The sequence below is a fragment of the Salvelinus namaycush genome, chromosome 10, assembly GCF_016432855.1.
Source record: "Salvelinus namaycush isolate Seneca chromosome 10, SaNama_1.0, whole genome shotgun sequence".
Taxonomy (NCBI): Eukaryota; Metazoa; Chordata; class Actinopteri; order Salmoniformes; family Salmonidae; genus Salvelinus; species Salvelinus namaycush.
In genome coordinates this window covers 43,528,824-43,553,891 of record NC_052316.1, presented here as the reverse complement: position 1 = coordinate 43,553,891, position 25,068 = coordinate 43,528,824, and the positions used below count along the sequence as shown (strand labels likewise).

General features: G+C 45.4%; 1 protein-coding gene across 1 annotated transcript; it reads right to left on the bottom strand.

The window, feature by feature from the left end:
- Nucleotides 1–9,659: 9,659 nt before the first annotated feature.
- Nucleotides 9,660–19,758, bottom strand: LOC120055052 (phospholipase A and acyltransferase 4-like). The gene is made up of 4 exons (XM_039002915.1): nt 19,627–19,758; nt 19,320–19,416; nt 9,958–10,235; nt 9,660–9,856 (listed from the first exon to the last, which is right to left on the bottom strand). Exons 2-4 carry the CDS (start codon nt 19,414–19,416, stop codon nt 9,752–9,754), a joined length of 480 nt encoding a protein of 159 aa, XP_038858843.1. The 5' UTR covers nt 19,627–19,758; the 3' UTR covers nt 9,660–9,751.
- Between the last annotated feature and the right edge of the window lie 5,310 nt (nt 19,759–25,068).

The window sequence follows — 25,068 nt, the reverse complement described above, 5'->3', positions numbered from 1 at the left end:
CCTGGAGCCATCAACTGGTCTCAACCAACCCCACTACCTGGAGCCATCAACTGGTCTCAACCAATCCCACTACCTGGAGCCATCAACTGGTCTCAACCAATCCCACTACCTGGAGCCATCAACTGGTCTCAACCAATCCCACTACCTGGAGCCATCAACTGGTCTCAACCAACCCCACTACCTGGAGCCATCAACTGGTCTCAACCAATCCCACTACCTGGAGCCATCAACTGGTCTCAACCAATCCCACTACCTGGAGCCATCAACTGGTCTCAACCAACCCCACTACCTGGAGCCATCAACTGGTCTCAACCAACCCCACTACCTGGAGCCATCAACTGGTCTCAACCAACCCCACTACCTGGAGCCATCAACTGGTCTCAACCAATCCCACTACCTGGAGCCATCAACTGGTCTCAACCAATCCCACTACCTGGAGCCATCAACTGGTCTCAACCAATCCCACTACCTGGAGCCATCAACTGGTCTCAACCAACCCCACTACCTGGAGCCATCAACTGGTCTCAACCAATCCCACTACCTGGAGCCATCAACTGGTCTCAACCAATCCCACTACCTGGAGCCATCAACTGGTCTCAACCAACCCCACTACCTGGAGCCATCAACTGGTCTCAACCAACCCCACTACCTGGAGCCATCAACTGGTCTCAACCAACCCCACTACCTGGAGCCATCAACTGGTCTCAACCAATCCCACTACCTGGAGCCATCAACTGGTCTCAACCAATCCCACTACCTGGAGCCATCAACTGGTCTCAACCAACCCCACTACCTGGAGCCATCAACTGGTCTCAACCAATCCCACTACCTGGAGCCATCAACTGGTCTCAACCAATCCCACTACCTGGAGCCATCAACTGGTCTCAACCAACCCCACTACCTGGAGCCATCAACTGGTCTCAACCAATCCCACTACCTGGAGCCATCAACTGGTCTCAACCAATCCCACTACCTGGAGCCATCAACTGGTCTCAACCAACCCCACTACCTGGAGCCATCAACTGGTCTCAACCAACCCCACTACCTGGAGCCATCAACTGGTCTCAACCAACCCCACTACCTGGAGCCATCAACTGGTCTCAACCAATCCCACTACCTGGAGCCATCAACTGGTCTCAACCAATCCCACTACCTGGAGCCATCAACTGGTCTCAACCAACCCCACTACCTGGAGCCATCAACTGGTCTCAACCAATCCCACTACCTGGAGCCATCAACTGGTCTCAACCAATCCCACTACCTGGAGCCATCAACTGGTCTCAACCAACCCCACTACCTGGAGCCATCAACTGGTCTCAACCAACCCCACTACCTGGAGCCATCAACTGGTCTCAACCAACCCCACTACCTGGAGCCATCAACTGGTCTCAACCAATCCCACTACCTGGAGCCATCAACTGGTCTCAACCAACCCCACTACCTGGAGCCATCAACTGGTCTCAACCAACCCCACTACCTGGAGCCATCAACTGGTCTCAACCAACCCCACTACCTGGAGCCATCAACTGGTCTCAACCAACCCCACTACCTGGAGCCATCAACTGGTCTGGGTGGAGTATGCCTGGAACACCCCTTCCCTGTTCTGGCCCAGAACTCTCCCCTTTTGAGTGCTCCATAGGGTATCAGCCTCGTCTCTTCCAAAACAAGAACCGGAAGCAACGTACCCTCAGCCCAGATGTTCGTCCGCCGCTGTCGACGTACCTGGAGAAGAGCTCGGGTAGCACATCTCAAGACCAACTCCAGGTATGAATCATTCATCAATGAAGTGTTTACAATTAGGGACTGTAGATTGCAAAAAGTATAAATCAAACTCTCGTCCCACATCTATGTTGCTATTCTCAGAAAAGAGAATAAGGATTTTTATAATTTGTCTCATTTTGAAGTCAACTTTTGGTGTAGAACCACATATGAATGTGTCTTTTGAAGCATAAGGATTTCTTGCAACAGTCATAGGTGCCATGGTTGATATGAGTCTTCTACCCAGCTGTCCTCCTCCTCTTTGGAATAACTTCAGTAGGTTATCTGAGTGTATATAGAGTTGATAAATACATTTGCACTGGAGAGGGGTTGTGGTGATTCTCTTAAACTCAGCATTGACCTGAAAATAGTAATTAAACAAATTAAATGAACTGCAGAAAAGTAAATAGACTGAGATGATTACACAAGCAGCAAACTAGAGGGTTCTCTATAGGAAGATAAATAACTAGGCAGTCAGCACACGTGGTGATAACTCTGAATAAGGCTTACTTATGTGGCAAGCTGAGGGAAAATAATCATATACCTTCACCAACTAATAACCGATTGATAAACAATAAGACAAGCATGGCTAACTTTACCTCAATGACTTCAAAGAGCAAAGGCCATCTTGCCATGAAGTCCTCTACCATGGGTGCGTCACGGACAACTTCATGTCTACAGTATGCAAACGTCTTCTCCATTTTGAACTTCACTGTCTCTGTTCCTTTTCTTCACGTCAGACAGAGCTTTCCGCATGTCCTCGAGGCTCTCTTCTGTTTCTCCTGAGGGATATGTGTGGTAAAAGTTCACTTTCTGCTCTCTTTGGCTTTTTAAAACCATAGGCTGCACTTGACTTCCCTGCAGGTTTGTGCATCAAGGAGTTTATCATCACCTCTGGACATCCCAGTCTTCTCAGGTGAGTACGGTAGTTTGTATTTCAAACTGGTTTTCCATCCCCACATCCAGTGAAGGAACACTTCTCAGGCACAACATGGATGCTTCTTGATTAGACTCTGTGCAACCTGTTCCATCTCTCCATCAGTGGCATAAACTTTATACTGGACAATTTCTTGCAACAATCCGTTGAGTATGTCTGACTTCAACTTAGGCTCTGGAACAAGTAGAGTGCCACTTTCAAGGTAAACTGAATTGGCCTGCTGAAGTTTTAGCTCAGCATCATTGGAGAACCGAGGCACACAGAACAAAGTAGGCCAAGAGGACCATGAGCTAGTAGACTCTGGAGAAGACAGTATATCAGTGTCAACTGAGCCTCTGGATAGTGTTGATGAGTCATCGATGTGGGGACGATTGAAGGCAGAGGTTGTCGGGAGTGGGGTGTTGATACTGCTGGAGGTTTCAGCACAGTGAATTGTGGGGGTCTCTGACATGTCAATAACTTTAAGAGTACCTTTGTCCTCTACTTCTGCCATTGAGGTCAGGATTTAAAAAAAGGATTCATGAACTGAAGTCCGAAGTCGCCGTGAAGTCCACACTGCTTCTGTACATCGCTCAGGTAGTCCACAAGGGAAAGTCAGTCTCTGGCAGCTGCCATCAATCAGGATGATCTTCATGATTGCAGGAGTTGACATCATCTTGCTTCTTAGTCTGCATAGAAGAAAGAAAACAACGACAGTCAATAATTATTCTTCATGGTCCATAAAATGTTAATTGTATCTGAAAGTTGTAAGAAATAGTTTTCATATCTAATTTCTATTGATTAGGCAGGCATACATATTAAGTTATATTCAACCAGTATGTGCTAAACATACTTAACCTCTTATTGGCTATGCCATTTCAAAGTCACCATGCGGACTGATCCAATAATGTGTTCAACGAGTGGATAACTGTCTGCCAGTTCACTTAGTGCCACTAGAGGGACATCTCTTGTGGGAGCAGGACTATGTCTAATGGCTTCAGATATTTCATTTTTGATTAAATCCACTGAAAGAGTGGAGACAGTTTTGACCTCAAGTTCAGACTTGCTAAGATACAGAGAGCTCAACTGGTAAGCAATCATCTGATGCTTGGAGGATAATGAAAGAGACATTTGTGAAGCACCTTGTGTGTCTGATAACTTGAGGTCATGTTTGGCCTCAAACCGCATTGTCCATAGCCTTACAAGAAAACCAAAGAACCTGATCATCTGAGGGTAGTGTTCCAGATAATGATGCTTCTGTTGAAGCCTAACGCCAGGGAACAACTCTTTGTATCAATGCCTGTGCTCAATGATTCTGCTTTCTACATAAGAAATAGAGTCATCACTGCACAGGGGCAACAACAAGCTCAATGATGTCTTTCAGGTCCATAAGTACAAGCCATGCTGGCTCATCTTCAGGTACAAGTGGACTCCACAACACTGAAGTGCTCCTTGTAATACTGCTTACGCTGATAAGCAGTGCTAAGACAACCACCTTTTTCAATAGACTTTAGCACAGGATTACCAGAACAAAACTGCAACAGCAATTTCTTTAATGGCCGATTCATCCAATTGGAGATTATGTTGATGAAAGATGCCACCAACAAAGCCACTAGATAAAGGGACAGGTGCGGAACAAATCAAATGATGGAGCTCCCTCATTAATAGCCGAGCTTGGCCAAATGCTCTAATTTCAGTAGAGAAGCTGCAAATCTTTCCTCCATAATAGTTGCTAAGCCTTCAGCTGTACAATGCAAATCAGAAGAAGCATTGGCATCATCAACAAACTCTTCTTCCTGACTATTTGCATGTGATTCATCCACTGATGGTGAAGATACTCTAGTAGTCGTGACAACTCCAGGTTTAAAATTCAACCATGTGTAAGAGCAATGTTTTTCCGATTTTTGTGAGATTTCAAAGGTACCATTAATGTTTGTCTGAAAATTACAGCCTACAAACGTACAAGTAATAGTTTCATTACTCTTGAGATGGCTGTTGATGTTTACAAAATAATCATTTTCTGAAGCTAAATCATTACAAGCACATAGATGACAACTGAATATTGCCACGTTTGTGAGATTCTTATTTAGTAACCTCTGTTGAGTGGACTTTACTTTGGTGCACAATTAAGGCATTCCAGGTCTTACATTGACTGTCCATGCGCATTTATGTACATGGGTAACGGACAGTATGGCTGTAATGTGGGTCTTTAACTTATAATGTTGCAAAAGTTGGGACCTACTTGACACCAATTCTGAACACCCCATACATTTCCACATTCACACATTGAAAAATGTATGTATGCTCTCTCTAATTCTTTCTCTCTTGGAGGACCTGAGCCCTATGACCATGCCTCAGGACTATCTGGCCTGATGACTCCTTGCTGTCCCCAGTCCACCTGGCCGTGCTGCTGCTCCAGTTTCAACTGTTCTGCCTGCAGCTATGGAACCCTGACCTGTTCACCGGACGTGCTACCTGTCCCAGACCTGCTGTTTTCTACTCTCTAGAAACAGCAGGAGCGGTAGAGATACTCTCAATGATTGGCTATGAAAAGCCAACTGACATTTCCTAGCCACCGTGCTTCTACACCTGCATTTCTTGCTGTTTGGGGTTTTAGGCTGGGTTTCTGTACAGCACTTTGAGATATCAGCTGATGTAAGAAGGGCTATATAAATACATTTGATTTGATAGCAAAATTGAGTTGGTGGCACAGTAACCGAAAAAGGTTGGGAAACACAGCCCTACAGTAATGTAGTTCTTGATAAAGCTCAACAGTAAAGGACTACCTCATGTTTGTATTGCTAGGCGTTACTGCACTGTTGAAGCTAGAAACAAAAGCATTTCACTGCACCTGCGATAACATCTGCAAATATGTGTACGCGACCAATAAAGTTTAATTTGATTTTTATTTGATATCATCTGTAGTCTAATCAAGCCAGTTCTCAATCCTTCTCAGGACATTGAGGCTTGTAATCTTCTAAATTTCCATAGATATAACATGCTTACATGCTTTAAAAGCCTTATCTAGAATGTTCAAACATTTTAGGTTTTAATCCCAAATCTCACTCAAGACTGACAGTTTGCGACAGCCTCATGCTCACGCCCCATACATCAGAAGGTAAACTGTTACTGTCCTCTGTTGGTGGTCTGAATACCTGTTAATAGACCCCTTTTTGTGTTTGTAAACATTGCTGGACGAGGACGATGTACACAAGTTGGTGTCAGAACAAAGGGAGTGCTTATAGAATGCCAGCAAATAAAGCCTCTATTTACATGTTGCTTATGAGTGCATTTCACACTACTATTGGATTATAATAGGATTTTAAGGCTCTTATGAATGTCCTGCTTAATATAATGTTTGTGTCATTGCAAATCAACTGCATTATACATAAAGAAACACTTCAACACTTCAACCAGTAAAATGGCTCTTTGGCTAGCTTTTGCTACAGCCTATATCAATGAGCGTTAGCATTCTAGCTAACAACAGCTGCATCCAAAATAGTGATTTTGCAAAGATCACAACCAAATATAATCTTAGCAACTGTTCAAGCAAGAATCACAACATCATTGTAAGTGTATGAGAACCCCAAAAAGTTATATTGTTTAGAAGTAATAAAAACGTAAGGCTATATTGAATGAGCGCAGACGGAGATGGCTTTCTTACTGCCGCCAAGAGTTGCGCGCATCTGCGGGTGATGTCAGTGTGTACTGGAAAAGGGTATTTTGGGAAAAGTATTTCATGATTTGGTGCTCATGACCATTTTTCATCTTTATTGACCCAATGAAATAGGGGAGGGGACTGTCTCCGTCCTTAAGTATGTTCGTACATTCTTTCGTCACCCGCAATATCTCAGACAGCACTGGCCTGATTTAGTGAATGATGGATCTGTCTTGCTATAGAGATCTGGCAATTACAAAATTATACTGATTGGCCAAATGGCGGCGCTATAACAAGCGATTGAAGGAAAAAGGAAACCGCACACTGCTCTTGATAGTATCACCGATATTTAATAAGCTTACGTATCGGCCTTCGTCAGAGCTTTTGTGATTTTTTGAAAGTTGCACCCTTATGTAGACGCTATAACAAGCGATTGAAATGCAAACTTTGAAAGGTCACGCCCCTAACCCCGTTTGACCTAAAGTCATGAAATTCGGTACATAGTTCCCTTTCCTCACAAGGAACAATTGGTCCGCAATGATGAATTTTCCGCAAAATACTTAAAAATGCTACTTCTGTGGCACCGAAGAACCGATCTGCACTTAACTTGATATGTGCATCTATGGACAAAGTTTTCTCGATGCACTATTTTTCAGATTAGTACTTAAAACAACAATTTGACCAATAAACATTCACGTGGGCGTGGTCTGGCACAAATGCATATACATCAGTCAAGGATATTCGTACTGTAACAAAATATGGAACAAATGTTGCAAACACTGTCTGTCAGAATCATTTGGATAGGTGGCAGGGAAGTCAGGCGCAGGAGAGTCAAACGTAGTGTAAAATGGAGTCTTTTAATGAAAGTCCAAATACCTGCTCCATAACACTAAATAAGAAACGAACAAAACAAATATGGGTACGAAGACCCGTCGCGCACCTATACACATAAAAACAATCCTAACAAGAAACAATCTCTGACAAAGACATGAGGGGAAACAGAGGGTTAAATACACAAGAGGATAATGGATGGGATTGAAAACAGGTGTGTGGGAAGACAAGACAAAACCAATGGAAAATGAAAAATGGATCGATGATGGCTAGAAGACCGGTGACGTCGACCGCCGAACACCGCCCGAACAAGGAGAGGCAACGACTTCGGCAGAAGTCGTGACACTGTCAAGACTCAAAATATGAAGGCACATTCAGAACAACCACACAGTGGTGCTGTAACACACACATGTTTATATATCTCAATCTATTTGACTCACCGAGTGATTCAATTTGACACATATGCTCAGGGATATGAGTCTAGTTCACCCATGCGTTATCGCAGACACCACTGGCCTGATTTTGATGAAACTTGGGTGAATGACGCATCTTGCCATAGTGATTCGCCATTTACAAAATTCCACTGATTGGCCCAAAGGGGGGCGCTGCATCATTCGTGGGGTACGACCTGTTTACCGTTGCCTTGTTTACTGTAGATAAAGAGCATATTGTTTCCTATCTTATTGTATCCATTCAAGGAACTAGTTCAGAACATTAAAGTGCAGGTTTCACAGACTCAGATTATGCCTACTTCTGAATTAACAATCACTTTCAATTGAGATTATCCATTAGCAATGCTTTTAAATCCAGGAGTAGATTTAATCTGGGTCCCGCAATCTGTCCCTAAAAGTAAAAACGGGGCTAATATGTTATAACAGAATATATTATTAATATGAACTGTATGGGAGGATTCTCCATAGATCCTTTTCCTGCAGTCAATCGCCCTCTAGTGGCCTCATGGGTGGAATGTTGGTAATTTTTTTCAATTTGATAATGAATACACTTTCTTTTTTTTGAACAGCCGAAAATCCATTGTTTCGATGTCAAGCGGTTTTGTTATATTTTAGTGTTCAGTGATGTATATAAAGACTAATATTGAGATGAAACTCGAAATTGAATACATTTCAACTGTATCTGACATGGTACAGGTGTCTTCTTTTGTTAAGCCCATATCCATGTGTGTGAAGTGTATACTTTTGTTCCAAGTTGATTTGTTTAAGACTACCCAGAAACACTCCTTGTGACCCTGATTTAGCCCACTGCAGTAAAAGGTTAATCAAGGTCATGTTTTAATACTATAAACCAGAGGTGGGACCAAGTCACTTTTTAACAACTCATAAGTAGGTCTCAAGTCTTAGCACTCAAGTCCCAAGTCAAGTCCCAAGTCAAGACCGACAAGTATCAAGTCCTAAACTTTGAGTTTCGGGTCCTAAACAAGTCATAATGTGCTCTTTACCAAATGTAATACCATTTCAAATTTTTAACAAGAGTAATAGTTAGTATATTACATTTACGCAAATCATGAATGCTTTTACAAACATATATATTTATTACTTTCCAAATAAACTTTATATTTCCATGGAAATACATGGGTAGTCATGAGAAATATCCTCCCCCCCATAGCGATCGACTATCGAGGATCGCAATCGGGCGATGTAGGCTTGTAGACAATCGCCCAACCTTAACACCCGCACACACAAACACAACCTATCTGTGTGTGGTAACAGTATGCTAACATATGTCAATGGTTTTAGGAACAGCAGTAACATCAGACAGGCTTTAGGCTACCAACTGCCTAGCCAGTTGTAGCTCAATCTTGGGTGCAATGATCACATTCCCACACTGACTGACTGTGTGGAGGCTCATTTATTTAACGTTACGTTAGCCTACATGCTACACTAGCAAAGTTATATATAGCTGTCGGCTATATTAGCCACGACTTACCGTTCTTTGTGCAGCTTCAAATGTCCAACAAAGTTGGAAGTTGTTGCGCCTCCGTCTGTAATTTTCTTCCCGCATGTTTTCCAAGTTGCAATACGTTTGTTTGTCGACTACAGCGTAGTCTTTATATTCGAAAATAATAATTTTGGGTATCATCTTTCCAAGGGCTCTATCTGAATTTACCCACCGATGTTCCTCTGCACTGCCACGCGCAACTTTTTCCTCAGCTGCCACAATTTGATTGACTGCTGTCTGATTCAAACTGTAATCCGTTCAATGAAGAGTCGATGCGCTGCACACTTTTTAAATAGCATCATTTTTAATATTTGGGCTTGGGGAGGGTATCAAGTCAGTTCGAGTCAAAAGGCTCAAGTCCAAGTTAAGACACGAGTCATTGGTATTAAATTCAAAGTTGAGTTGTAAGTCATCATATTTGTGACTCGAGTCTGACTTGAGTCCAAGTCATGTGACTCGAGTCCACACCTCTGTTATAAACACTGGTATCTTAATTTAATTTTCTGTTTGATTTGAAGGAAAGATGACCACACAACCACATTGGTCTTTGAGATGGTCCTTTATTCATTAGGCTAGAAACAACATTTTGCATCACTGACATTCTCCATGGACTCATGAAAGATCCAAGGTACCTATGTAAAAGCTTTGATTGCTAAAGCAGCGGCAACAACGGTAACAGCAACCACTCCACTAAGCAGGCCAGAACCAATGAACAAATTCTTCATGAAGTCATCTGCCTAAAAGGAAAAAGACAAGCAGAAAACAAATGAATATGGAGTGCATCTCATCAAGCAAAGCATTAATTCAAATATTCTCTCAATTATACTGTCATGGCTACCTGTTGGGACTTTGATTTGCCATAACGGAGGAAAGTAACAAAATGCTCGCAGTTGTTTCCAAGGAGGCCATATTCTATTGTGTGGCCTCTCATTATGTCCACATCCCCCATAATGACGTCAGTCGGCCTTGGTTTGAACTCGTCATCCAAGTAGTTGTGGATTTTGTAAGTATTCCCTGCTGCCACATCCTTTAACATCTCTATTGTAATCGTGCCTTTACAGGAAAGACTGCCGCTGGATGAGCTAACACTGCAGAAAGCTACTCTTGAAGGCCCATCTACAAAACAGGAGGAAAGAAAAAGGTTTGTGTTTTGCTGATGAGAGAAATAAAGAGACTGAGAGAACACAGCAGATGCTGTAGCTGATTGATTACGTTCATAAAGTTCTGACTCCATCGACCATGTTCAGATATCAGTTTTACTCTGCTGTTAAGGGCAGCAGGTAGCCTAGTGGTTAGAGCATTGGGCCAGTACTCTGCTGTTAGGGGCAGCAGGTAGCCTAGTGGTTAGGGTTAGGGGCAGCAGGTAGCCTAGTGGTTAGAGCATTGGGCCAGTACTCTGCTGTTAGGAGCAGCAGGTAGCCTAGTGGTTAGAGCATTGGGCCAGTACTCTGCTGTTAGGAGCAGCAGGTAGCCTAGTGGTTAGAGCATTGGTCCAGTACTCTGCTGTTAGGGGCAGCAGGTAGCCTAGTGGTTAGAGCATTGGGCCAGTACTCTGCTGTTAGGGGCAGCAGGTAGCCTAGTGGTTAGAGCATTGGGCCAGTACTCTGCTGTTAGGGGCAGCAGGTAGCCTAGTGGTTAGAGCATTGGGCCAGTACTCTGCTGTTAGGGGCAGCAGGTAGCCTAGTGGTTAGAGCATTGGGCCAGTACTATGCTGTTAGGGGCAACAGGTAGCCTAGTGGTTAGAGCATTTGGCCAGTACTCTGCTGTTAAGGGAGGCAGGTAGCCTAGTGGTTAGAGCATTGGGCCAGGACTCTGCTGTTAAGGGAGGCAGGTAGCCTAGTGGTTAGAGCATTGGGCCAGTACTCTGCTGTTAGGAGAAGAAGGTAGTCTAGTGGTTAGAGCATTGGGACAGTACTCTGCTGTTAGGGGCAGCAGGTAGCCTAGTGATTAGAGCATTGGGCCAGTAGTCTGCTGTTAGGGGCAGCAGGTAGCCTAGTGGTTAGAGCATTGGGCCAGTACTATGCTGTTAGGGGTAGCAGGTAGCCTAGTGGTTAGAGTATTGGGCCAGTACTCTGCTGGTAAGGGAGGCAGGTAGCCTAGTGGTTAGAGCATTGGGCCAGTAGTCTGCTGTTAGGGGCAGCAGGTAGCCTAGTGGTTAGAGCATTGGGCCAGTACTCTGCTGTTAGGGTCAGCAGGTAGCCTAGTGGTTAGAGCATTGGGCCAGTAGTCTGCTGTTAGGGGCAGCAGGTAGCCTAGTGGTTAGAGCATTGGGCCAGTACTCTGCTGTTAGGGTCAGCAGGTAGCCTAGTGGTTAGAGCATTGGGCCAGTACTCTGCTGTTAGGGGAGGCAGGTAGCCTAGTGGTTAGAGCATTGGGCCAGTACTCTGCTGTTAAGGGCAGCAGGTAGCCTAGTGGTTAGAGCATTGGGCCAGTACTCTGCTGTTAGGGTCAGCAGGTAGCCTAGTGGTTAGAGCATTGGGCCAGTACTCTGCTGTTAGGGGAGGCAGGTAGCCTAGTGGTTAGAGCATTGGGCCAGTACTCTGCTGTTAAGGGCAGCAGGTAGCCTAGTGGTTAGAGCATTGGGCCAGTACTCTGCTGTTAGGGGCAGCAGGTAGCCTAGTGGTTAGAGCATTGGGCCAGTACTATGCTGTTAGGGGCAGCAGGTAGCCTAGTGGTTAGAGCATTGGGCCAGTACTCTGCTGTTAGGGGCAGCAGGTAGCCTAGTGATTCGAGCATTGGGCCAGTACTCTGCTGTTAGGGGCAGCAGGTAGCCTAGTGATTAGAGCATTGGTCCAGTACTCTGCTGTTAGGGTCAGCAGGTAGCCTAGTGGTTAGAGCATTGGACCAGTACTCTGCTGTTAAGGGAGGCAAGTAGCCTAGTGATTAGAGCATTGGGCCAGTACTCTGCTGTTAAGGGAGGCAAGTAGCCTAGTGATTAGAGCATTGGGCCAGTACTCTGCTGTTAGGGGAGGTAGCCTAGTGGTTAGAGCATTGGGCCAGTAGTCTGCTGTTAGGGGCAGCAGGTAGCCTAGTGGTTAGAGCATTGGGCCAGTACTATGCTGTTAGGGGTAGCAGGTAGCCTAGTGGTTAGAGTATTGGGCCAGTACTCTGCTGGTAAGGGAGGCAGGTAGCCTAGTGGTTAGAGCATTGGGCCAGTAGTCTGCTGTTAGGGGCAGCAGGTAGCCTAGTGGTTAGAGCATTGGGCCAGTACTCTGCTGTTAGGGTCAGCAGGTAGCCTAGTGGTTAGAGCATTGGGCCAGTAGTCTGCTGTTAGGGGCAGCAGGTAGCCTAGTGGTTAGAGCATTGGGCCAGTACTCTGCTGTTAGGGTCAGCAGGTAGCCTAGTGGTTAGAGCATTGGGCCAGTACTCTGCTGTTAGGGGAGGCAGGTAGCCTAGTGGTTAGAGCATTGGGCCAGTACTCTGCTGTTAGGGGAGGCAGGTAGCCTAGTGGTTAGAGCATTGGGCCAGTACTCTGCTGTTAAGGGCAGCAGGTAGCCTAGTGGTTAGAGCATTGGGCCAGTACTCTGCTGTTAGGGGCAGCAGGTAGCCTAGTGGTTAGAGCATTGGGCCAGTACTATGCTGTTAGGGGCAGCAGGTAGCCTAGTGGTTAGAGCATTGGGCCAGTACTCTGCTGTTAGGGGCAGCAGGTAGCCTAGTGATTCGAGCATTGGGCCAGTACTCTGCTGTTAGGGGCAGCAGGTAGCCTAGTGATTAGAGCATTGGTCCAGTACTCTGCTGTTAGGGTCAGCAGGTAGCCTAGTGGTTAGAGCATTGGACCAGTACTCTGCTGTTAAGGGAGGCAAGTAGCCTAGTGATTAGAGCATTGGGCCAGTACTCTGCTGTTAAGGGAGGCAAGTAGCCTAGTGATTAGAGCATTGGGCCAGTACTCTGCTGTTAGGGGAGGTAGCCTAGTGGTTAGAGCATTGGGACAGTATTCTGCTGTTAGGGGCAGCAGGTAGCCTAGTGGTTAGAGCATTGGGCCAGTACTCTGCTGTTAGGGGCAGCAGGTAGCCTAGTGGTTAGAGCATTGGGCCAGTACTATGCTGTTAGGAGAAGCAGGTAGCCTAGTGGTTAGAGCATTGGCCCAGTACTCTGCTGTTAGGGGTAGCAGGTAGCCTAGTTGTTAGAGCATTGGGCCAGTACTATGCTGTTAGGGGAAGCAGGTAGACTAGTGGTTAGAGTATTGGGCCAGTACTCTGCTGTTCGAGGCAGCAGGTAGACTAGTGGTTAGAGCATCGGGCCAGTACTCTGCTGTTAGGGGAAGCAGGTTGCCTAGTGGTTAGAGCATTGGACCAGTACTCTGCTGTCAAGGGAGGCAGGTAGCCTAGTGATTCGAGCATTGGGCCAGTACTCTGCTGTTAGGGGCAGCAGGTAGCCTAGTGATTAGAGCATTGGGCCAGTAGTCTGCTGTTAGGGGCAGCAGGTAGCCTAGTGGTTAGAGCATTGGGCCAGTACTATGCTGTTAGGGGTAGCAGGTAGCCTAGTGGTTAGAGCATTGGGCCAGTACTCTGCTGTTCGAGGTAGCAGGTAGCCTAGTGGTTCGAGTATTGGGCCAGTACTCTGCTGGTAAGGGAGGCAGGTAGCCTAGTGGTTAGAGCATTGGGCCAGTACTCTGCTGTTAAGGGCAGCAGGTAGCCTAGTGGTTAGAGCATTGGGCCAGTACTCTGCTGTTAAGGGCAGCAGGTAGCCTAGTGGTTAGAGCATTGGGCCAGTACTCTGCTGTTAGGGTCAGCAGGTAGCCTAGTGATTAAAGCATTGGGCCAGTACTCTGCTGTTAGGGGAGGCAGGTAGCCTAGTGGTTAGAGCATTGGGCCAGTACCCTGCTGTTAGGGGTAGCAGGTAGCCTATTGGTTAGAGCATTGGGCCAGTACTCTGCTGTTAAGGGAGGCAGGTAGACTAGTGATTCGAGCATTGGGCCAGTACTCTGCTGTTAAGGGAGGCAAGTAGCCTAGTGATTAGAGCATTGGGCCAGTACTCTGCTGTTAGGGGAGGTAGCCTAGTGGTTAGAGCATTGGGCCAGTACTTAGCTGTTAGGGGCAGCAGGTAGCCTAGTGGTTAGAGCATTGGGCCAGTACGCTGCTGTTAGGGGCAGCAGGTAGCCTAGTGGTTAGAGCATTGGGCCAGTACTATGCTGTTAGGAGAAGCAGGTAGCCTAGTGGTTAGAGCATTGGGCCAGTACTCTGCTGTTAGGGGTAGCAAGTAGCCTAGTTGTTAGAGCATTGGGCCAGTTCTATGCTGTTAGGGGAAGCAGGTAGACTAGTGGTTAGAGCATTGGGCCAGTACTCTGCTGTTCGAGGCAGCAGGTAGACTAGTGGTTAGAGCATCGGGCCAGTACTCTGCTGTTAGGGGCAGCAGGTAGCCTAGTGGTTAGAGCATTGGACCAGTACTCTGCTGTTAGGGGCAGCAGGTAGCCTAGTGGTTAGAGCATTGGGCCAGTACTCTGCTGTTCGGGGCAGCAGGTAGCCTAGTGGTTAGAGCATTGGGCCAGTACTCTGCTGTTAGGGGCAGCAGGTAGCCTAGTGGTTAGAGCATTGGGCCAGTACTCTGCTGTTAGGGGAGGCAGGTAGCCTAGTGGTTAGAGCATTGGGCCAGTACTCTGCTGTTAAGGGCAGCAGGTAGCCTAGTGGTTAGAGCATTGGGCCAGTACTCTGCTGTTAGGGGCAGCAGGTAGCCTAGTGGTTAGAGCATTGGGCCAGTACTATGCTGTTAGGGGCAGCAGGTAGCCTAGTGGTTAGAGCATTGGGCCAGTACTCTGCTGTTAGGGGCAGCAGGTAGCCTAGTGATTCGAGCATTGGGCCAGTACTCTGCTGTTAGGGGCAGCAGGTAGCCTAGTGATTAGAGCATTGGTCCAGTACTCTGCTGTTAGGGTCAGCAGGTAGCCTAGTGGTTAGAGCATTGGACCAGTACTCTGCTGTTAAGGGAGGCAAGTAGCCTAGTGATTAGAGCATTGGGCCAGTACTCTGCTGTTAAGGGAGGCAAGTAGCCTAGTGATTAGAGCATTGGGCCAGTACTCTGCTGTTAGGGGAGGTAGCCTAGTGGTTAGAGCATTGGGCCAGTAGTCTGCTGTTAGGGGCAGCAGGTAGCCTAGTGGTTAGAGCATTGGGCCAGTACTATGCTGTTAGGGGTAGCAGGTAGCCTAGTGGTTAGAGTATTGGGCCAGTACTCTGCTGGTAAGGGAGGCAGGTAGCCTAGTGGTTAGAGCATTGGGCCAGTAGTCTGCTGTTAGGGGCAGCAGGTAGCCTAGTGGTTAGAGCATTGGGCCAGTACTCTGCTGTTAGGGTCAGCAGGTAGCCTAGTGGTTAGAGCATTGGGCCAGTAGTCTGCTGTTAGGGGCAGCAGGTAGCCTAGTGGTTAGAGCATTGGGCCAGTACTCTGCTGTTAGGGTCAGCAGGTAGCCTAGTGGTTAGAGCATTGGGCCAGTACTCTGCTGTTAGGGGAGGCAGGTAGCCTAGTGGTTAGAGCATTGGGCCAGTACTCTGCTGTTAAGGGCAGCAGGTAGCCTAGTGGTTAGAGCATTGGGCCAGTACTCTGCTGTTAGGGTCAGCAGGTAGCCTAGTGGTTAGAGCATTGGGCCAGTACTCTGCTGTTAGGGGAGGCAGGTAGCCTAGTGGTTAGAGCATTGGGCCAGTACTCTGCTGTTAAGGGCAGCAGGTAGCCTAGTGGTTAGAGCATTGGGCCAGTACTCTGCTGTTAGGGGCAGCAGGTAGCCTAGTGGTTAGAGCATTGGGCCAGTACTATGCTGTTAGGGGCAGCAGGTAGCCTAGTGGTTAGAGCATTGGGCCAGTACTCTGCTGTTAGGGGCAGCAGGTAGCCTAGTGATTCGAGCATTGGGCCAGTACTCTGCTGTTAGGGGCAGCAGGTAGCCTAGTGATTAGAGCATTGGTCCAGTACTCTGCTGTTAGGGTCAGCAGGTAGCCTAGTGGTTAGAGCATTGGACCAGTACTCTGCTGTTAAGGGAGGCAAGTAGCCTAGTGATTAGAGCATTGGGCCAGTACTCTGCTGTTAAGGGAGGCAAGTAGCCTAGTGATTAGAGCATTGGGCCAGTACTCTGCTGTTAGGGGAGGTAGCCTAGTGGTTAGAGCATTGGGACAGTATTCTGCTGTTCGAGGCAGCAGGTAGACTAGTGGTTAGAGCATCGGGCCAGTACTCTGCTGTTAGGGGAAGCAGGTTGCCTAGTGGTTAGAGCATTGGACCAGTACTCTGCTGTTAGGGGCAGCAGGTAGCCTAGTGATTAGAGCATTGGGCCAGTAGTCTGCTGTTAGGGGCAGCAGGTAGCCTAGTGGTTAGAGCATTGGGCCAGTACTATGCTGTTAGGGGTAGCAGGTAGCCTAGTGGTTAGAGCATTGGGCCAGTACTCTGCTGTTCGAGGTAGCAGGTAGCCTAGTGGTTCGAGTATTGGGCCAGTACTCTGCTGGTAAGGGAGGCAGGTAGCCTAGTGGTTAGAGCATTGGGCCAGTACTCTGCTGTTAAGGGCAGCAGGTAGCCTAGTGGTTAGAGCATTGGGCCAGTACTCTGCTGTTAAGGGCAGCAGGTAGCCTAGTGGTTAGAGCATTGGGCCAGTACTCTGCTGTTAGGGTCAGCAGGTAGCCTAGTGATTAAAGCATTGGGCCAGTACTCTGCTGTTAGGGGAGGCAGGTAGCCTAGTGGTTAGAGCATTGGGCCAGTACCCTGCTGTTAGGGGTAGCAGGTAGCCTATTGGTTAGAGCATTGGGCCAGTACTCTGCTGTTAAGGGAGGCAGGTAGACTAGTGATTCGAGCATTGGGCCAGTACTCTGCTGTTAAGGGAGGCAAGTAGCCTAGTGATTAGAGCATTGGGCCAGTACTCTGCTGTTAGGGGAGGTAGCCTAGTGGTTAGAGCATTGGGCCAGTACTTAGCTGTTAGGGGCAGCAGGTAGCCTAGTGGTTAGAGCATTGGGCCAGTACGCTGCTGTTAGGGGCAGCAGGTAGCCTAGTGGTTAGAGCATTGGGCCAGTACTATGCTGTTAGGAGAAGCAGGTAGCCTAGTGGTTAGAGCATTGGGCCAGTACTCTGCTGTTAGGGGTAGCAAGTAGCCTAGTTGTTAGAGCATTGGGCCAGTTCTATGCTGTTAGGGGAAGCAGGTAGACTAGTGGTTAGAGCATTGGGCCAGTACTCTGCTGTTCGAGGCAGCAGGTAGACTAGTGGTTAGAGCATCGGGCCAGTACTCTGCTGTTAGGGGCAGCAGGTAGCCTAGTGGTTAGAGCATTGGACCAGTACTCTGCTGTTAGGGGCAGCAGGTAGCCTAGTGGTTAGAGCATTGGGCCAGTACTCTGCTGTTCGGGGCAGCAGGTAGCCTAGTGGTTAGAGCATTGGGCCAGTACTCTGCTGTTAGGGGCAGCAGGTAGCCTAGTGGTTAGAGCATTGGGCCAGGACTCTGCTGTTAGGGGCAGCAGGTAGACTAGTGGTTAGAGCATTGGGCCAGTACTCTGCTGTTCGAGGCAGCAGGTAGCCTAGTGGTTAGAGCATTGGGCCAGTACTCTGCTGTTAAGGGAGGCAGGTAGCCTAGTGGTTAGAGCATTGGGCCAGGACTCTGCTGTTAAGGGAGGCAGGTAGCCTAGTGGTTAGAGCATTGGGCCAGGACTCTGCTGTCAAGGGAGGCAGGTAGCCTAGTGATTCGAGCATTGGGCCAGTACTCTGCTGTTGGGGGCAGCAGGTAGCCTAGTGATTAGAGCATTGGGCCAGTAGTCTGCTGTTAGGGGCAGCAGGTAGCCTAGTGGTTAGAGCATTGGGCCAGTACTATGCTGTTAGGGGTAGCAGGTAGCCTAGTGGTTAGAGCATTGGGCCAGTACTATGCTGTTAGGGGTAGCAGGTAGCCTAGTGGTTAGAGTATTGGGCCAGTACTCTGCTGGTAAGGGAGGCAGGTAGCCTAGTGGTTAGAGCATTGGGCCAGTACTCTGCTGTTAAGGGCAGCAGGTAGCCTAGTGGTTAGAGCATTGGGCCAGTACTCTGCTGTTAGGGGAGGCAGGTAGCCTAGTGGTTAGAGCATTGGGCCAGTACCCTGCTGTTAGGGGTAGCAGGTAGCCTATTGGTTAGAGCATTGGGCCAGTACTCTGCTGTTAAGGGAGGCAGGTAGACTAGTGATTCGAGCATTGGGCCAGTACTCTGCTGTTAAGGGAGGTAGTCTAGTGGTTAGAGCATTGGGCCAGTACTCTGCTGTTAAGGGAGGCAAGTAGCCTAGTGATTAGAGCATTGGGCCAGTACTCTGCTGTTAGGGGAGGTAGTCTAGTGGTTAGAGCATTGGGCCAGTACTTTGCTGTTAGGGGCAGCAGGTAGCCTAGTGGTTAGAGCATTGGGCCAGTACTCTGCTGTTAGGGGCAGCAGGTAGCCTAGTGGTTAGAGCATTGGGCCAGTACTATGCTGTTAGGAGAAGCAGGTAGCCTAGTGGTTAGAGCATTGGGCCAGTACTCTGCTGTTAGGGGTAGCAGGTAGCCTAGTTGTTAGAGCATTGGGCCAGTACTATGCTGTTAGGGGAAGCAGGTAGCCTAGTGGTTAGAGCATTGGGCCAGTACTCTGCTGTTAGGGGCAGCAGGTAGACTAGTGGTTAGAGCATCGGGCCAGTACTCTGCTGTTCGAGGCAGCAGGTAGACTAGTGGTTAGAGCATCGGGCCAGTACTCTGCTGTTAGGGGCAGCAGGTAGCCTAGTGGTTAGAGCATTGGGCCAGTACTCTGCTGTTAGGGGCAGCAGGTAGACTAGTGGTTAGAGCATTGGGCCAGTACTCTGCTGTTAGGGGCAGCAGGTAGACTAGTGGTTAGAGCATTGGGCCAGTACTCTGCTGTTCGAGGCAGCAGGTAGCCTAGTGGTTAGAGCATTGGGCCAGTACTCTGCTGTTAGGGGCGGCAGGTAGACTAGTGGTTAGAGCATTGGGCCAGTATTCTGCTGTTAGGGGCAGCAGGTAGCCTAGTGGTTAGAGCATTGGTCCAGTACTCTGCTGTTAGGGGCAGCAGGTAGCCTAGTGGTTAGAGCATTGGGCCAGTACTCTGCTGTTAGGGGCAGCAGGTAGCCTAGTGGTTAGAGCATTGGACCAGTACTCTGCTGTTAGGGGCAGCAGGTAGCCTAGTGGTTAGAGCATTTGATCAGTACTCTGCTGTTACCATTTGACTTCAGATAATGTTTACACCCTGCCCCAATTCTGGAATTGGAATATAGGCTACCACAAATACATTTCCAGATAAACATCATACCTGGAGTTACCACATGGATGACCTCTCCATTTCCAATGTACAGAGCCCAGTGTTTGTATTGACCTCTGTTTATCTCAATCATGTCACCAATCTCCATCTAAGAATAAGGTGGGTAAGAAGACATGTAATTATGTAACACCCACACACAGTCCTGTTTTACTAACATATTTCCTCTAGCCCCTAACCCTAAAGCTGGTCCTCACAAGTATAGTTAAACATGTCCACACACACACACACACACACACCTTTTATGGTACTGTTGATTATTATAAATTAGCATTAGTCAAAGATCAGCAACAGTACTTACTGTGATCGGACTCCTGGTTTATATGTGAATGTCTCACTGTGGGCTGTGTCTAATGACAAAAACGTTTCCCTTAGATTACAAGGTCCAAAACCAACATCCTGTTATTCAAATTAACTCTTTGAGACCCGAGCGTTCTTGCAACTAGCTCTACCTCTGACTTAGAATGTTTATTTCTCTATGTATTTGTTTCTACATAATCACTACTTCAGAAAGGACACACCACATAGAAATATGTTTAACAACTTAATAAAGAATGAATAAGGGGGGGGGGGAGATTCCAATGGGGTTACTGAGTCTGTTGGTACGTGTTACGGGATTTTTATGGATAATGACTAACATATGTATACATTTAACTTAGAATTATAACTAAACAGAATACTACTATGTTACTGTATGGATGAATTATAACTAAACAGAAAACTACTATGTTACTGTATGGGTGAATTATAACTAAACAGAATACTACTATGTTACTGTATGGATGAATTATAACTAAACAGAATACTACTATGTTACTGTATGGGTGAATTATAACTAAACAGAATACTACTATGTTACTGTATGGGTGAATTATAACTAAACAGAATACTACTATGTTACTGTATGGATGAATTATAACTAAACAGAATACTACTATGTTACTGTATGGATGAATTATAACTAAACAGAATACTACTATGTTACTGTATGGGTGAATTATAACTAAACAGAATACTACTATGTTACTGTATGGATGAATTATAACTAAACAGAATACTACTATGTTACTGTATGGATGAATTATAACTAAACAGAATACTACTATGTTACTGTATGGATGAATTATAACTAAACAGAATACTACTATGTTACTGTATGGGTGAATTATAACTAAACAGAATACTACTATGTTACTGTATGGATGAATTATAACTAAACAGAATACTACTATGTTACTGTATGGATGAATTATAACTAAACAGAATACTACTATGTTACTGTATGGGTGAATTATAACTAAACAGAATACTACTATGTTACTGTATGGGTGAATTATAACTAAACAGAATACTACTATGTTACTGTATGGGTGAATTATAACTAAACAGAATACTACTATGTTACTGTATGGATGAATTATAACTAAACAGAAAACTACTATGTTACTGTATGGGTGAATGAATGTTGTTATAATCATAATGCTGAATATAATGTGTTCCTTGTTAGAAAGAATGGAGTTATCTTCAGACAGGCTGGAATGATGTGTTCCTTACAGGACATTCTGTCTCTACCCAGGGAGGGGAGAGACCTTGGGTTGGTTGCAGATTGTTTAACACGTGGCAGACAGTAATGTGAGAACGCTAACTGTACTGCCATTGTATCCGAGAGGAGGAAGGACATTTTAAAACCTATGACGTCAGTTTTATTATATAACCTGATGTAAATTGTACTATGATCAGTACTCTCGAGAATAAACGCTATTGATTGATTGATTTTGAGACTGGTTTCTGTCCATTCAATGCTGATAAGTATCTTACAAATTCTTATGTATGGGCAGAGTGTTTAATTGAATTGGTTGATATAGGAATTAAATTCCTTTAACAGTAAGGAGATTGTGTGAAACAGAAGTATCTTCCCTCCACCAGATGGTCATGTGACCACAGAAGTAAACTTGAATGACCTGACAGATCTCGTCACTGTGTCACCCTTTATAGGGGATCCAAATTGCCTTATTGGAGATGATAGTAACTGTCATAGAAATTATTCTGATCCCTAAAAACCTCCCTTTTCCCCAGATTGTTATTAAGTTACCTTTCAGGAGCCACATTCTGTGTAAAATGCCAATTTTACAGAAACCAGAAGGTTTTAAGTTCTGTCTGACAACAGCTCAGATATATCATATATGGTGATGCTTATGGTTTCTATAGTGTCAAAGGGGGAATTGTGGAGGCAGAATTTGGGGTGAGCTGTTGTAACATCTCAAGGGATGTAACGGCTTTCTTCCTGGGATGAAGGAGAGGACCAAAATGCAGCGCAGTTAGTGTTCAACATGTTTAATAAAGAAAGACAATAACGTGAACACTATACAAACTACAAAATAACAAACGTGAAAACCGAGCCAGTCCTATCTGGTGCAAAACACAGAGACAGGAAACAACCACCACAATCCCCAACACAAAACAAGCCACCTATATATGATTCTCAATCAGGGACAACGATTGACAGCTGTCTCTGATTGAGAACCATATTAGGCTGAACACAGAAACAGACGAACTAGACACACAACATAGAATTCCCACCCAGCTCACGTCCTGACCAACACTAAACAAGCAAAACACATAAGAACTCTGGTCAGGACGTTACAAGGGATATGTTTTGTGTTGGACTGTGTGTCACGTTCGTTGAAAGGATCGGACCATGGGGCAGCGTCGTATGCGTACATTCTCTTTATTAAAAGAATGAACACAGAACAAACTAACAAAATAACAACCGAAACGCTATACAATATAGTGCTGACAGGCAACTACACATAGTCAAGATCCCACACCAGAAAGTGGGAAAAAGGGCTGCCTAAATATGATCCCCAATCAGAGACAACGATAAACAGCTGTCTCTGATTGGGAACCATATCAGGCCAACATAGATATACAAAAACCCCTAGACCTACAAAAACCCTAGACATACAAAAAACCCTAGAGTACCCACCCTAGTCACACCCTGACCTAACCAAAATATATAGAAAACAGAGATATCTAAGGTCAGGGCGTGACACTGTGATGTTATGCCTTTTATAGACTCCTGGTATGTCTGCACCCTAACACAAGGCCATTGTGTTCCGGAACTGTTGCTAGTATTGAAAGAACTGTTGTGTAAAGATTATGATTGTATTATAACCTCACACTATATAAGGGACATGGAACCATTTATTCATGATTCATTATTCATTTATTCTGCTTGATTAAAGAGTGTTCTATTTCATCATTAAAGAGTCTCTGCCATAATCTTTGGATCGACATTTCCACAACAGTTGTACAGTATATACAGTATATAAATACAGTATATATATATATATATATGACATCAGATTGTTGGATTATGGATTGTAGATTGTTACCAGACAGTGCTGAGACTATGACATCAGATTGACATCAGATTGTTAGCTAGCAAATACAGCTAGCTACTTTAGCCTAGTCAAACACCTGGTTCAAACAGAGATGTTTGCTATGTTAGCTAGCTGGCTATCCAAAACTGGAACTCTTCCATGTCAAGGTAAGGTTTTGGTTTGATTCATTTATTGCCACCGGAGCCCACCGATGTAACTGCAAAACTGTTTGAGATACACTGTACTGCATGATTGTAGCAGGCTTACTAACACGTTAGTTTTAGTAGCTACAGTATGTTGACTATGACATTAATATGGTGAAAACGAGGTAGGCTGTATGTAGCGGTTATGGTGTAGAAGTTTGGCTTGGAAAGGTTTTTTTCGCCTGGTCACAGACAGCTGATGTGTTGTGCACTGAAGTCCACAAGTGAAGGGAAAAGTTGAGAGGAGGAGAGAGCGTAGATGCAAGAAGGTAGTATATACTGAACAAAAATATAAACGCAACATGCAACAATTTCAAAGATTTTACTGTTACAGTTCATATTAGGAAATCAGTCAATTGAAATAAATTCATTAAACCCTGATCTATGGATTTCAAATGACTTGAAATATAGATATTTGTCTGTTGGTCACAGATAACTTTTTTGTTTAAAGTAGAGGCGTGGATAAGAAAACCAGTCAGCATCTGGTGTGACCACCATTTGCCTCATGCAGCTCGACACATCTCCTTCACATAGAGTTAATCAGGCTGTTGATTGTGGCCTGTGGACTGTTGTCCCACTCCTCTTCAATCGCTGTGCAAAGTTGCTGGATATTGGCAGAAATGCCTTCATGTGAACTTTCATGTGCCTTAATAACAGACTTGTATCCCATCTGTAAATACGAATACAATTGTTAAATTATGAGCCTAGTTGGTTTAGCCACGGAAAAAGAAGGAACTTGATTGGCTGAGATAATGGATGGGCTGGACATGCTCGGAGATGAGTTCGGATTGGTCTGCCATGTAACATGCTTCTGTCTCTAACGTGAGCTGCTCAGTATGTGTAGATAATCTCTGCTACTGCGGATTTTTTTGAAAGATATAACATTAGCCTTGAATAACTGCAAAAGTGTTGCTACTGCTCTCAACAACATTGCTATCCTGAATTTAGCAGGTGCTATCAACAAAATTCAGTGGGAAAAAGTTGTGACGTTTGTTAAAGGAATTTGGATTCCTGTTTGTCAACCAATTCAATTAAAACACTCTGCCCATAAATAAGAATTTGTAAGATAATTATTTGACACATGACATTCAACATTTATGAGTTATAATTCTAAGTCAAATGTATACATATTTTAGTCATTAAACACAAAAATCCCGTAACACGGTCTACTCGCTAGCACACTGGCAGTGTGAACCGGAGTGACTTGACACAACTCGGGCCAAACAAGATGTAGCTACAAACAAAACTGAGTTACAGGTTAAAGGGTTACAGTCTGCTGTGAAGCTTTCATCCATGTATACATACGGGTAAGAGTCTATCTACATTTTCAGATATTATATGTGTCAAATTTTGTCAGGAAGTCATTTTCAATGCAAGTTAAAGCGTACTGGTAGCTAGCTAGCGAAAGTTAGCTTGCTGGCTCGATGGGTAACGTTACGTGTAGGATCTGAGTAGTAACAGAAAGCCATTTGCATTGCTAGTTATAGCTAATGTTAACTAGCTAGCTAACATTGAACCTACATAGTTAGCATTCACACGTAGGCATGGGAGACAACCATGTAATGTTACAATGCCATTCGCTAGTCTATTAAAAACTCCTAAACACGATGAGGTTACCTGCCAGTATCATGCCTCATTAAGTTTGCTATGATGGCATTAGCCACGGTCAATAGCTTACATGTTGTCGTCTTTTCTGGTTACTTGATATAAAGTACATTGCATATACGTAGCTACAGGTGGTTGGCTGTGTCATTGCTGAAGGTTGCTTGCTAGATAAGGAGATATTTTAATGTAGACCCACCAGATGATTTCAGAGAGAGAACCCGGAGGTGTGTCTCCAGTAGAATATCCCCATATGCCAAGATAACAGCTTATCTTGAGAGGGAATCCTGCAGAGCGTCATTTGAGAAATATAAGACATACAGTGCGTTACAAAGTTCATACAACAGAGTATACAGTCTTGTAATGGTAGGATGACTTTAGCTGGTCTATAGTATACAGTCTTGTAATGGTAGGATGACTTTAGCTGGTCTATAGTATACAGTCTGTAATGGTAGGATGACTTTAGCTGGTCTATAGTATACAGTCTTGTAATGGTAGGATGACTTTAGCTGGTCTATAGTATACAGTCTTGTAATGGTAGGATGACTTTAGCTG